This window comes from Arachis stenosperma, chromosome 2 (genome assembly GCF_014773155.1).
Source record: "Arachis stenosperma cultivar V10309 chromosome 2, arast.V10309.gnm1.PFL2, whole genome shotgun sequence".
Classification (NCBI taxonomy): Eukaryota; Viridiplantae; Streptophyta; class Magnoliopsida; order Fabales; family Fabaceae; genus Arachis; species Arachis stenosperma.
Window position 1 is genome coordinate 103,462,603 of NC_080378.1, and position 15,256 is coordinate 103,477,858.

The 15,256-nt window shown below is 35.9% G+C and overlaps 1 protein-coding gene across 1 annotated transcript; it reads left to right on the forward strand.

The window, feature by feature from the left end:
- Positions 1–9,251: 9,251 nt before the first annotated feature.
- LOC130960362 (protein TIC 56, chloroplastic) lies at positions 9,252–14,512 on the forward strand. Its single transcript, XM_057885744.1, has 6 exons — positions 9,252–9,656; positions 10,000–10,444; positions 11,219–11,416; positions 12,163–12,445; positions 12,894–13,056; positions 13,627–14,512. The coding sequence occupies exons 1-6, from the start codon at positions 9,402–9,404 to the stop codon at positions 13,801–13,803; spliced, it is 1,521 nt and encodes a 506-aa protein (XP_057741727.1). The 5' UTR covers positions 9,252–9,401; the 3' UTR covers positions 13,804–14,512.
- The last annotated feature ends 744 nt before the right edge of the window (positions 14,513–15,256 follow it).

The following is a 15,256-nucleotide window of genomic DNA, read 5'->3' on the forward strand; positions in this document are numbered from 1 at the left end:
ATAATTTTTCATTTAATGTTTATAATCCAAAAAGATTTTTCAGTTTATTTTTTGGTTTTTTAAAATTTAAAATTTATTTCCTGTTTTATTTTCAAATCAAATCAAATCTTAAATTTATGAGGTCAGGTTTTTTCATGTCATTTTAAAAGGTGATGCAGTTGCATGGTTTTGGAAAACCACTTTTGGGTATGGTTACCAACACTCCCTCTCTTCCCTCCAAAACTTCTCCTCAAACCCTTCGGTTTCTTCCCTCTCACTCCACTATCTCTCTTCCATCAAAAGCATCAATTTAACCAAAATGGGGAAGAAAGTCATTGCTAAAAGAGCACCGCGTGAGAAAATCCATAAACTTCCAGTATATCCTAGACCATCAACTCGTTCTCAAGACACCACTTTTACTCCTTCACCTTCTCCTTCTAACTCTCCTCCTCGAACTGATCCCATGGCTCGTACCAAGACCACTCCAAGGTATCCTGCCTCTGCCAAACCGACACCACCACCAAAGGCGACGCCTTCCAAACCTGCCTCTTCAAAACCTGGCTCTTCAAAGCCATCCTCATCCAAAGGAAAGCGTCCGGCGACGGAGGAACCTATTCCCGAGCCACCACAACCCAGGGCAAGGTCAGTTCCTGTGTGCCCACAGAGAGGTAAAACTCGAGTTCCTCTCAAATCAATTAATGAACCTGACATTGGGCCGTTTTATCACAAAGCTCATTTTTTGACCTCTCACTCGAACTATAACCCTTATAAATTCAAATCTGCCATGAACAATGATTTTTATGAAGGGGTTATCCAGTATCGTACTCTGTATCCATCTTTTCTAGCTGATCTGCAATCTTTGAAAAGAAAAGGTTTTCCTTTTGTTGATAACTTGATTTTTCTGGACTGGAATAATCTTTTTGATATCAAAAAGCCTGTTTATTCCTTGTTGGTCAAAGAATTTTATGCTAATATGACTTATCATGAAGGCACTGCTCACTCATATGTAAAGGGCCGAGATATAGTTTTAAACAATGAGACTATCAGTGATGCTTTGAAGTATACTAATGTTGGGCCTAGTGCTTACACTTCATTTAAGTGGGATGAAGGAGTTGGTGTTTCATACAATGATGCACTGGCTAGTATCTGTGAACATGTCTCCTTAATTGATGACATTACACCCACTCACAAAGCCCTAGGATATGAACGTGCTCAGTTGCACCGAATGGTCAACCACATCATACTTCCTCAAAGTGGTTCATATCAAAGGGTTTCGTACACTGACACTCTTGTTTTATATGCCATTCTCACCAAAATTGAACTTTCATTTGCATATTTGATGGTTAGATACATGTTTGATTCTGTTAGGTGTGAAAAAGACAAAGCACTTCCTTATGACATGTTTCTAACTTGTATTTTTGAGTATTTTGGTATTGACTTGACCAATGAGAAATATGAAAATAGACATTCATATCTAAAGAGAGGTGGTTCAGTGAAATAGCAAAAAGGACCAACTCAATCTGAGAGAGTGGTTCTAGATGATGATGATGAAGAGTACATCCCAGATGACTCTCCTCCTCCTTCCACTGAGGGTACTTCCATTTTCACTGGAAAGAAATCTGCTCTGCTGAATGTGGTCAAGGATGTTGCTCAAGAGTTTGTCTCCCAATCAAATCATTTGATTGCCATGAGCAAGGAACAAAGGAAGCTAGCTAGCAAGCATGAAAACTTCCTGAAGAAATCAAGAGATAGGGTGGCTGTGCTCATGACCTTCATTGATAACCTCCATAATGATGAAGACATTGCCACTGATGCTGAAGAGGAAGACGCTTCAGAGGGAAATGGTTCTGATGCCTAGGATTTGTCTCATAAAAACTGCTGCTGCTGCTCTCTTTTTGTCTCATGAACTCTGTTTCTTTAGCTACTTTTGAACTGTTTTTTTGGATGACTGTAATAACTCTAGATATTGCTGCACCTTTGGTAGTTTAGTCAGTAATTTGCACTATGGACTAACTCTTCTCTGCAGGATGCAAGACTTTGTTCTTATTGATCTTGCTTATTATCCACCCTTGATGACAAAAGGGGGAGAAATAGCAATAGGACAATAGATTCAAGTACTTCTTTTGGGATGTTTGCTGCATTAATACTTGAATTCACATGCTGAATTAGTTTGCTGATGATACTAGCTTGATGTTGGGCCGATTATGTGATGTTGCATAACTGATATCCCTTAGCCAAGATAAATGTATTTTAACTCTTTATTGTGCTCTCTTTAAAATCAAAGAAAATTAGGAACAAAGAGGAAAGCAAAAATTCAGGGGGAGCTAATCTTGGAAAGAAAAGGGGGAGCAACATAAGAGCAAATGACAAAAATCAAAGGGAGTTTCTAAACCTTACTCAAATATATCTTCTTTTGATTATTGCTTAAATTATGTTTGTCATCAAGGGGGGAGATTGTTGAGTTAAGAAATTAACTAAATTATCTAGTGATGACAAACATTATTTTTGGGCAAAATAAATAATTAGTGTTGATTAATTGTATTTATTTTTACTAATTGTTTATTGTTGCAGGCCAAAATTTAAATAGCCCAAATGGAATAAAAAGCAATTAGCAAGGATGATTGGGCTGAAAGCAAAAATCAGAAGCCCAAGAAAAAGCAAAAGATAGAAGCCAAAGAAATCAAATGGGCCAAACGGGTTACATGAACCAAACCGATCCAAGCCCATATCCATCCCACAAAGCTTCTCTTCTTCAGAAAAGTATGAAAGAGAACGAGAGTGAAAGAGCTTCTTCACCAAGCAAATCACCAAAGAAGCAAGAAAGAGAAACTAAGCTTGAAAGGCAGAAGTCATCTCAACAAATCCAAACCAAATCAAGCTTAGGTTAGAGGTAAATCTTTTCCTCATACATGCAACTCGGTCTCATCTCTTCTTCCCAACTCTCTGCTCTATCCAAAAATGGCATTCAAGGGAAAGTTGTGCTCTGCCCTATTCTGCTTCACATCTACAGTCACAAGTGATACTTGGGGACCAAGTAGTTTTTCAATGGCTAAGATCAAATTGACCATGAGAAGATTTCTATGGTTACTGCTTTGTGGCTTTCTGTCAAGATGAGGAAGTCAGAGGGAAAGTTTCTACTCTAAGGATTAAAGAGGAAAAGTGAACATGTGGGTTGGTGAAGCTCAAGGCTCAAGGTGTTGACCTTGGAAGAAGAACCAAGCAACATGCAAGGAGATCAAAAGAAGCTTGCTGTTCATTCAGAGGCAAGGAGAGAAAACCAGAGTTTGTGAGTTGAGTTCTGTAAAATTCCTCTACTTGGATAATGCTCTCTTTCAAAGAAGCATTCGGCCAACACTGAAGAACTGTATCTGAGGTTTGCAAATCTGGTTTTGCACATAGCAAAGAGGCTGCTGATGAAGTCAATCTCCTTCATGTTTTACTGATTGTAATGTACTTTTCCAAGTTTATCTTTCTGTAATTTCTTGTGAGAAAAGGCATTGTGAGAAAGCTCAAGTAAAAGCCATGAGTGGAAAAAGGCTGAGTGATACACTTGAGAGAAAATCCTAGAGTTATTTTTCTGATTTCTTTAGGTTGGCTAAGTGTCTTGTATCTTGTACCTGGTTGGTATCCCTTTCTTAGTTGGGTTAGCACTAAGAGTGAATAGTTAGGAGTTAGCATAGCCAATGTCAAGTTAGGATAGAACTTGAGTGTGAAATTGGTGTATGTAATACTGTTAACTATAGTGAAATTCTTCCATAATTGTGGAGGAGACTGGATGTAGGTTGCATAGCACAAGGCAACTGAACCAGGATACATGCTGGTATTCGCTTTTCTCTTCTCTGCTGAGTTCTATTTTCTGATATTCATGAGATAAAAATAAATTGTCTCATAAATTTTTGCTGCTGAGTTCAAACAGAATCAGAGTTGAAATTTTGTTTAAAAAGGGTCATAACAGCAACTTAAGAAGGAAGGCATAGATTCAACCCCCCTTCTCTAAGCCTACCACAACCTTCAAACTGAAATGCAGGTTCGTATGATCTTTGAGGCTGCAGTTTCAGTGAGTAATCATGGCATTTAAGGTCAGTCGAAAATAATATTTTCACTTGTCGGTACACCTTAAGCATGATCCTTATTCAACCTCATTTATTCTCTTGCTAATTTTTTGCTTCACTTTTTGCTCTACATGTACCATTAATTATAAAAATTATGTTTTAGCTTTGCCGTAGATTCTTTGAGCCAAGGTTTCATAGTTTTTTTTTTAGTTTTTCCTAAACAGTATGTACTAAATACAACTACATTAGCTTCTTGTCTTGGTTATTTATAATCTTTTGTTTTTTTATCCTTGGCAGGAGTTGAAGTATCAAGTGAGTTTAATAAGAAATGTTGTTGTGAAAGTGTTCTTTGAGATGGGTTCCTCTCTAAGCTATAAAGTAGGAACCATGATCGAGGTCCCTAGAGCTACTCTGATTGCAGATGAGGTATAACTTAAATCCTTTCTTATTTATCAACTCAAAGAACCACATTTAGATTCTAACTTTGCATATTACTTATTTCAAATATGATAAATCCATAAAGAATGACAATCAACTCCACCATTTTGCTTAGATTGGAACAATTAAAATGTCATTCTATTCCTTTTTGGTTTCTCACACTTCAGAATTTTATTATCTGTTCATGGAGATTGCAGAGAAAGCAGAATTCTTTTCATGTAGAATTAATGACCTTATTCTAAATGATATTTGGGTACAGCAGAGATGATTTTGGCAAATTTCTTTCTATTTGCCTGTCAACTGGCATTATTTATAGTATCTGTTCTTGAATAGTCTTTTATATATTCAATTTTGTCTAATTTAAAGATGGAGAAGAGAAGAGAAGAGAAGAGATGGGTTACTGCAGAGAATGATGATCAAATTTAGGGATTGAGGTTTTTAACTTTGATTTAGGGACCGAATTGCACCATAAAAGTTTACTAATCTACGTCAGCTAGCTGTTACCTAGCAGTGTGTCACAGAGGAGTCTAGACCAGTTTTTTGGTGGCGCTCAATGGACAAAATGTGTTGGAAGGACGAATATGAGTCCCGGAGTACAATTTTAAGGACGAATATGGGTAACTATTAACTTCAGGGACTACTATGAGTATTGAGTGTAACTTCAGAAACCACTTTGAGGCTTAACTCTTAGTATGTTATTATAAAAAAATAATTATATGATTGATTAGACATATTTTTTCATAAAAGAATATGTGTTTTTAATAAAAATTTAATAATTAAAATAAACATTTTTTTATTCTTATGAAATATACGTTTTCATTGTGTGTAAATAGACAAAAGAGGTCAGAGATGGTAGTGAGGGTGATTGAAATGCCTTCACGTCAACTCTAAGACAGCGGTTAAGGGTAAGAGAAAAAATATTTTATAAAAGCACTTTTATTTGGATAACATGTGAAAAAATAGAATTGATATTAATGCATTAAAAAATATTGAGAATTTTGAATTTATAGAAAAAATGAGAAAAAAAAAACTAGTGAAGGGACTAGTTTCGTACATGACATTCAATTTCAGGAACTAAAATGAGTCACTTAATGCCAAAGTGAGGGTCTAATTTAGTGCATCTACAATGATGACATAATTGACGACACATGGACGAATACGGTTGCGACACGTGGCACAAATAGACACGTAGCCAAATAACATTGTGGCACATGACACAACCATCCACATAAACATGCCACGTGTTACTGGTCACCACATCATCATACCATTACACATCATCATACCATTACACGTGGTTAAACCATGGAGTGACACGTGTCAATAACAACCCACGTCGTCAAGCCATGTCATCACGTTGTCAATGGAAAATGAATCAGAGACTAACGTGGTGCACTTTTGTCAATCTCAGGGACGTAATTAGTGTAATTAGAATTTCAAAAATGATTTTAGTGCACGATGCCAATCTAAAAAACTATTTTAAAGTTTAACTATTAAAAGTCTTAATATGTACTTTTAATTTAAAGTATATAATAGAGATATTTTAGTTATTCTTTATAATAAAAATATATAATTATTTTTATAAAAAATATTAATTCAGATTAGTTTAAAGTTCGATTTATTAATTTTTTGGTCAAATCGATTTATTCGGACTAATTTTAGTATTTTACTAAAAGCAACATAGTTTAGGACTTGTTTGGGTGAGTTTCTAAGAAAAGATCTTTTTTCGATTTATCTTTTTTTAGAAGATTTTATGTAAAAGTAAAAGTAATTTTATGTTTGGATATCTCATGCAAAAAGATATTTTTATCTATCAATTATGTTTGGGTATAACAATATAAAAGTAATTTTTGTGGCTCTTTTTTTTCGATATGATTTCCAATTGTGAGTAACGCTACGTTATGGAGATTTTGGGTGATTTACATGGCTGTAACGGCGTAATGTTGGAGTTTGGTGGGGGATGAAATCGGACTGTCCGATTTATTGCTGGGGAAAGGAACACAAGTCGGACGGTCCGATTTGTGTGTGTGGGTGTGCATTGCATGTAATCGGATGGACCGATTTGTTGCTGGCTGAATTTCTTTGAATCCAATGGAACACAAATCGGTCCCAGGGATTTGTGGATGAAAATAATTTTTTAATTTGGTGGTACGTTAATCGGACCCACCGATTTGTTGCTGGATAAATCAGATGCAAATGTAATCGAAGGCAGCAATTTCTGATGCGTGGAAAATTGTGAATGTTGAGCACCCGGTCGGACCATCCGATTTAGTGACTCATGCGTACATAAACCAAGATTGTACCCAGAATCCCCATTTCTTCTTCTTCTTCAGTCCGTAAGTCTCTGCATTTAGGTGATGTTCTTCCTCTTCTCTCATCCTTCTTTATTTCTGTAGATTAGATTTTATTGAGACTGAGAGTGTTTAAACACGTATAGTATTATGGATGATAGAGTTGTATTAAAAATTTATTGTTATGGACAGATTTTATTACAAACATATGAGGGAGTTCAATTTGTATGTGAAAATCCATTAGATGTTGTTATTCCATTCACGTTGTCATTGGATGAATTGAAATTTGTGATTTGTGAGAAGATACATTCAGAAAGATCTAGAAGAATATCGTGTATGTTGTACAGGTATCCTTTACTTGTGTTTGGTGGGTTCGTTCATTTTCAGACTAAATACGTGACAGATGAAGCGAGTATGCAGGAAATATTTTCAATGTATATTGAGAATCGCCACCGAATATCGTGCATCGAGTTGTATATTGAGTTCGAGCAATCTGAAGCGGACCAAAATATTGAATTGGAAGATTATAATAGTGATAGCGAGGAGGATTTTGAAAGTAACTATGAGATCGTTGGTCCAGGTGAAGACGAAGATGGAGCTGACGGCACCACGAACACAGATGTGGCGGAGGTTGCTAATGCACTAGCAAACTCACTTCCGTTTCAGGAGCCTTCTTTCATGCGGTCATTGGACTTGAAAGCGATGAATGCACCGAAGTTTCCGCAATATATGAATGCAGGTATGTCGTTTGTGACCATACCATTTGATTACTTTATTAATTAATAGTTCTTTATTGTAAATTATATTTACTAGTTCTTATGTAGATAGAATAGCGAATGTAAAGACTATTATAATGATACATGGTAAAGTGTATTTATCAATTGTTTATATGATAAATGATTTATTATTGTATACATAAAAACTGATTTATTACGTATAATGTATAGACAGATTTTAATTGTTAAGATATACATATTTAATGATTATTTATGAAAATATAACTCTTGCGGTGTGATTGTGGCAGCTTCCTGTTGTGGCCGACGGTGAATTTACGGTGGGGATGGAATTCAATTCAAGGGAGGAAGTAATCAAGGCAATAAAAGACTATACCATCCGTAGAGGTGTAGACTATCGGGTTTATGAGTCGGAACTGACAACATTCTATGCTAAATGTACACAATATGACAAAGGTTGTGATTGGCTGATCAGGGTTATGAAAATGCAGAAGAAGTACTATTGGGAGATAAGGAGGTACAATGGTAGTTACACTTGTACCAAGTCGACAATTTCTCAAGACCATTCGAAACTGGATTCCAAGATAGTTGCAGAAGCAATTAAAGCGTTGGTAGAGGTTGATCCATCTTTAAAGGTGAAATTAGTCATTGCGAAAGTCCAGTCGATTGATCGATTTCATTTACAACATATTAATCAATAATAATCATGAATCTAAACCCAAATCAAATAAAAAACCTAACATTACATACATATTATTAACTATTCAAACTGTACAGGCTTTAAAAGGATAAATACTAACTAATTAACTCTACTTCAATCTCTATTTGATTTACCTAATAGTAACCATATCATATATATATATATATATATATATATATATATATATATATATATATATATATATATATATATATATATATGATTAATCTCTACTTAGTTCTATAATAATATATATTGCTATTAAAAATAATAAAATTTTATTACTACTATTATTTATTTACTAAATCAAAATATTAAAAAATATAAACTTACATAACTAGGATGCCTAAGATAATTAACAATATGAAACTCTAGTTGATTTACTTCTTTAATTTTCCTTCTTCTTGACATTGTTTTCCATTTTTTTTTGAATTTTTGGTGGTCCAACAATGGTGGTGGGGTTGGGGAACAGAGAGGGAAAGAGATGATGGGGTTGGGGAACAAAGAGAGAGAGAGAGATGAGAGTGAAAGTGAAAGTGAAAGTAGCTGGGAAGGGAATACACTTGCTTTCTTGGAACGGAGCCAATGCAGGATTGAGGTGTATGCTCGCCACGTGGGAGCACGACGCAAATCGGACCCACCGATTAGCGTACCGTCCGATTACTGAAATCGGACCGTCCGATTACTGAAATCAGACCGTCCGATTTCAGTTCCACAACTCGGTCCATCCGGTTTCAGTTCACCAGCCATCACAGCTCGGTAATACACTCAGAACCCCCATAACCCTGTTATACACGATCCCTTCTTCCATATCAAAATTAAAATTTTTTTTTTGTTTATTTATTACATGAAAAACATCTTTTTCTTAAGGAAAAAAGATTTAAAAAAAGTTAATTATCATTTAATTTATAATTTTTATTATGTATAAATTTAATTATTTTAATTAAAAACTAATTAAATTCTTATTTTTTATTTATCTTATTTTTTTATTTTAAAAAATTTGATGTCGCTCCTTTCCTTTATTTTTTTCTCATCCAAATACATCTTAAATTTTATTTTCATCCAATCTTTTTCTTCACTCTCTCTCAGGTCTCGACTTCACTAGTTCACTTCACTCTGCGCTAATTCCATTTCTTCCATGGTACTTCCCAAATTTGTAACATTGAATTTGTAACATCAAATCAAACTTTTTCTTCTGATAATAATAATGGCTTCCATTAACAACTTAAACCCTTTCGGTGGCAACTGGTTTAACAAACCCCAAAACCCTCTCCCTGCTGTCAACTTCAACATCCTCGGATTCTTCGAACACAACGCCAACTCTCCGCCCTTCGCCGCCATTGGCCTCCCGAGGTTCTTTCGCAGAAGGCCCAAGAAGCCCAACAATGGCGAACCTGGCCACTTCACTCAGATGGCTCACCAGTTCTTCTGGGAATGCGAGAACATCCCTGATTACAGGCATCTTCCCTTACTCTTCTCATTCAATTTTCAAGATACTTCTCTCAGGTTTAGGATTGTGTTGTTTGATTTTGTAAAATAGTGGCACTGAATGTGTAGGAACATTTTGATTGTAACTTGCATTAAACCCTTGTAAACCTAACTTAGTTTAGTTCAGACAGCTTAGGGTTAAGTTAGAGGCATGTTTGGATGGAGATTATTTTGGCTGACTAATCTGTTTTTTATCTGTTTCAATAGCTGTCTCAAGGTGATTGTTTGATAACAGTTTAATTTTGTTAAATGATGGATGGTTTTAATTTTAGATTAATTTTGATTAAGTGTCATTGTTTGATAATATGTATAGGCACACTCCGGAAGTAGAAAAGATTCTAAAACAAGACGAGCTCAACCCCTACATAGAGGAGAGGGAGAATCCCACTGAGGAAGAGATAAGGGAGAACGAGGAGTGGATTGAGAAGTTGAAGAATAGCCCTGTTATGAAGTTTCTCTTGAGAGCCGAGGAGATCAGAGACAAGATGAACGAGCTTGATTTGGAGGAGAACAAGAGACCTTACCACAAGGAGGATTGGGAGGTGTGGAAGGCAGTGCCGCATGTCACTGGCCCCGATGGGCGACCGATGCCTAGGAAGGCACTGAAGACCGATAGCGAGGCCGATGACAAGTTTTGGGACTTTGCAAGGCAGTTCTTCTTTGGGCTGTGGGGGTTCAGGCAGCGGCCTTACCCACCTGGGAGGCCTAGTGATGCTGCTCAGTCAATTGGGTACAAGAATCTTGAGAGGCGATACTATGATTGTAAGTTTTATAAAGTTTGGAACTTTTGTACTCTGTAGTGTAAAAAAGACTAAGAAGCTCTACATATCTTAGTTTTATTGCAAATCTTTGCATAATTAGTTATGAGTTCAGTTAAAAGCGTAGGATTGTGTTAGATAGTCAAAGATGTGTTAAAAAAAGTTTGGCTTGTGAATAAGTGATGGCTGAATTGACTGGATTGAATAGCATTGATTGAAAGGTTCTGGGTTTTGTTTGTGTTTGTGAAATATTTGCTTATGCATGTATTCATATGTTTAGATCTAGGCAACTATCAATGATGTTGAAATAGCATTGAACCAAAACTTGGGTTCGGATAAGGTTCAGAGTATTGCTCTTGCTAGTGAAATATGTGATTGGACCTGCATGTGTTACAATATATAAGCTACTTGTCAACGAGGGTTCGGTAAATTGATTGGTAGGAATAGGTCTTTGGTTCAGTTCCAATTGTGATCCCTTGTTAGAAAAACTCTGATTGTGGTTTACCATGCCTTGGTTGTGGAAAAGTCTATCCACCTTATATGCTTTCGTTTTGGCGAAAAAGTGACAAGGACTATGTAAGATACTTGTCTGCGTTTTTTACTTTGTTAATTGCTATGGAAAAAGAGTTGGAGGTGAATATAATATTAAGACTATTTTTGTTTGTTGAATGTTTCGTGATGCAACTCTAAACTTTGTACGTAATTGTTTAATTGGTGTGTCTACTCATTGCTTCCGTGTTGGTTGTTTGTTGTATTTTTTGTTTTCTATTTAATGTAGTTATCATGAGGAGTGGTGGATGGTACTATAAGGACCGGCTAGGTCGTACACGAGGGCCTCTGGAGTTAATTACGCTTAAAACTGCTTGGGGTGCTGGAATTATTGATAAGAACACTTTCATTTGGGGCGAAGATATGGATGAGTGGGCTCCAATCCACATGATTTATGGAATGGAGCGTGCAATTGCTACTTGGGAAGGTCTGGCAGTCTTGATCTTTATCCTTCTTTTATCTGATATATCCTTTACTCGTTTATCATGTAAATTGTAAAGTGAACAATCAGTATGTTTTATTTTTACCATTTCTGGGCATGCTAAGAAAGTAGCATCATGTGTTATGATGAATTTGGTGAAGTAGAAAGTGCAACGCATATTCCTGCATGGTAAAGTATTTGCACTACGAGAAAGATATCAGATTGATGGATATTATGATGTTGAACCTGTATGGGTATTTTAATCAGAGCACAAGAAATGAGACTTGTGGTGACTTTTTTCTCTCAGATATTCATACACAGAGAAAAACAAAAAAAAATTATGGTATTGGAGCAATTATTTTTCAACCTCTCTATCTTTGATGGTCTTATCGTCCCTCAGTTATTGTTGTCTTAAACTGAGAATATAAGGTTACTGTTATCCGAAACCATTTATGAATTTCAAACTTGTTTGCTTCAGGACCCTAAAGTAAGAGCTCTCACTTAAAACTAGCTCTTGCTAAAATTCCTGTCTTCTTGATAACTGTTTCTTAATACTTTACTGAAAGACCTGTAAAACTGATTTACTATTAGATTCTATCCTAGATTTTGTTGACTTTTACTCCTAAAAAGGTTTCACTATCTAATTCAGGTGAACAATCTATTGAAGACAATCATGTGAATAATGATCGCATTTTGCATCTAAAAAACAGGAAATGATTCTTGGTTTGTATTTTTCTTTTTTGTTTTTTCAGTTAGACTTGCTGCTTCAGCAACGGCTTTTCTCCACAAACTTCAGAAGGGCATACCGCCATGGGTTCCTCTCAAGGGATTTGAAAAGAAGACTTATAAGCAGCTTCAAGAAGAGGCTATAGAAAGCAAGAGACGTGATTTAGCAGTGTTAGAAGCTAATGACGGTGTTTGGCCAGGAGTTAGAATTCCAAGTCATGCCCTATTTCTTTGGGCTAGTGGCTCTGAACTCACCACTATTTTGGAAGAGGATCACATGCCCAACAAGTACATTCCTAGACATCTTAGGTATGCATATGCTGAGACCATGTGATTTAGGGTGCCTTTGTTTTTTATTTTGAAAGAAAAAAAGTGATTTTATAACTTGATTTTTATATATACTCATAAAAAGTAAAAACGGAATATTGATATTTCTTAGAAACTACTCTGGTTAGCTTTTTTGAAAATGCTGAAAATTTAAAGAAATATGGCAAAGGTAAAAAAAAATTTCCCATGTAAAAGAAATTGATTTTTTGGTCCAGAAAAGGCAAAAACAAATGAGCCTGTAAACAAGTAATGATGTAATATCTTTCTTCTTGCTTTTGTCATAGATAATACGAGAAACTTTACCATGTTCTCTATCAATTATAGATGGATATAGTAATCAATTCTTGGTTCGAACTAATTTGTGGCTAAATCTTGCCTCCCAATTTTTTCTTTTATTTGTTTGGTTACAATGGATAATTGTGTGAGGCAGGTTGCAGTTGGCAAAAATTATTCCAGGTTTGAGGCCATGGGAAGTTCTGAGTATAGAACAAGCAATGGATCAAATAACATTTAATGGCCAGTGGTACCGTGAACCACTCGGCTCATTCCAGACTGGTCCGCCATACATCCAGCACTGGAATATGGACATGATGGTATGCATCTTAATCCGAGCATCTTGATTCGCCAGTAATCTACATTGATGTATTTTCACTCTGTTCCCCACTGATTATAGATTGATACCTGCCTTACCAAGTACAAACTTTGTGTGTTTCATATCATATCCTTTCTTGGTTAAGTAAAATATTTTCTTGCATAAATGTAACTTTTCCCTTTCTCTACCCTCATAGCTTGGAAGGTTGTTACCTCTATCCCTTCGCTGCATGATGCATCTTCAAAATCAACTATTCAAACATCCATCGAAAAGCATGTCAAACAAGAAAAAAAGGTCTTGGCATAATTCAATTATAATGATAACATTTATAATGAGGACTAAAAACAAAAGAAAGTAGAATATAATAAAAGGACCAAAACCAATACAAAATTTCATAGGGACTAAAATCAAAATGTTGGAACCCGTAGAATGCAAAATCACGGCTAGTTGCCTTTATCTGAACAATTACTGAATTACCTGACTGTGGTGATGTCTTGGTATCTCTATAGTCCTATTTTTGCAATAACTAGCCTCTACTCAAACGTGAGATATTTCGCTTTATTATTTGCAGAGGTTATATAAGATATTCGAAGATCTCAATGACGAGGTGTACGAAAACTTGGTGGAGAACCTCCCGGGATTTGAGAAAATTGCAGAGAAGGTTCAGAGAGATTTTATTACAAGAATCAATAAACTGTTGGAGAAGAGAGAAGCAGAGAAAAGGCGGCGGCGGCAGCTTGGCAGATGAGCTGCAGTGGTCGCTTCTTGTCGCTTCTCTCACATGACATCAACATATTAATTTTTGAGATTCTGGTTAGGTCATTAGCAAAAAACAATTCATTTGCCCAGTTCATGATGAAAATAATGATGAGAAGGCAAATATTGGGTGGAGAGGGAAATCAAAGTGTAAGTTGTCACCAGTTATTGTAGCTTCGGCTGAAATGATACTTTGGTACATTGATACGAGGCCATACTCATTCTCTCTCTCTCTCTCTCTCTCTAAAATGTTATGTCTTAATATAGATGGTTGGTCAAGCCATTGCAAGTGATACACGAGAATGGTTCGTCTTAATTGAGAAATGCATAAACACCCAAATTGATTTCCAAAGAATTTTAGATCGAACAATTTGGTCTCTAATAAATTTTTATCCTGTCGTCGAACATATTGGTCCTTCTGTTGGCAACAGGCCGAGTTGGTGTCATAAAGAGTCGTGAGAAGCACAAGGGAAGTTTTGACACCATCCATGTCCAGGATGCTACTGGTTAGGAGTTTGCGACTGCATGGGGAATCTATTCATCATCGGCAAAGGAACAAAGCCTTGGTTGTTTCTTCCCAAAGTTGTCCACCAACAACAAACTGCTGCATAAATTTCATTATGATATTGTTGGAAAATTTTGGTTTTTAGATTTAGATTGTTAAGCTTTAGGGCTTACTCTCAGCAAGGTATATAATTAAATTAAATTGAATTTTTTGAATTATCATTCTTAGCAATAAAACTGTTATGAAATTATTTTTTGAACTCCTAATATTGTGTACTTTGTAATTAATTTATGTCTTGCGAATTTTCGATATAATGTGATATATTTACACATATTATATGTTGCGTGGCTTATCTAAGATGGGGTTACTTTTGGGTTTGAACGTGAGGTCTAAATTTCTTTTGAGACCACATCTGATTTTTGTGGGCGTTGAGGTGTCGCTATCTGAGTTCCTTGTGAGGAGGTGGAGTGTAGTACTTGCAAGGGACTCCGATGTTTAAATTAGCAAGGGTTTAAAGCAGGTTTTTTTAGTAGATTTGGTCCTAAATATATCTAAGGGTGTCAATGTATTTCTAGTAAAGTAGATAACCACCTTTTAGAGTAGTTCCACCTTTGATGGTGGATGACCGTTCCCTTTTCTTAAGGAAGTTGTTGAGATATCATTTCTAGATAAATGGGAGATATCTTAGGAGTTAGTTACTTGTTCAGATAAGTAGTAATGAGTTGTTCGTTGTTGCGCCTGATCTCTATGAGGTTGGGTAGGAGTAGATAGGGCCAACTCTCTTGGATGGACTTTTATTCATTTTGGGTGTGGCTATATCTTTCGGCCAGGGTATGAACAGTGCTCCTATTGGAGTCTGAGTTTTTACGTAGTCGGACTCAAGCATTTATAGATCAGACCGCTTTCTTGTGGATTAAAACATCAGCTCGGACAAACCGCC

What these genes read in the sequence shown, in the direction of transcription:
- LOC130960362 (XM_057885744.1), top strand. Translation starts at nt 9,402, where the DNA reads ATGGCTTCCATTAACAACTTAAACCCTTTCGGTGGCAACTGGTTTAAC. An exon ending in TACATTCCTAGACATCTTAG is followed by an intron (nt 12,446 to 12,893) that starts GTATGCATATGC and finishes TGTGTGAGGCAG; the next exon opens with GTTGCAGTTGGCAAAAATTA. An exon ending in ACTGGAATATGGACATGATG is followed by an intron (nt 13,057 to 13,626) that starts GTATGCATCTTA and finishes TATTATTTGCAG; the next exon opens with AGGTTATATAAGATATTCGA.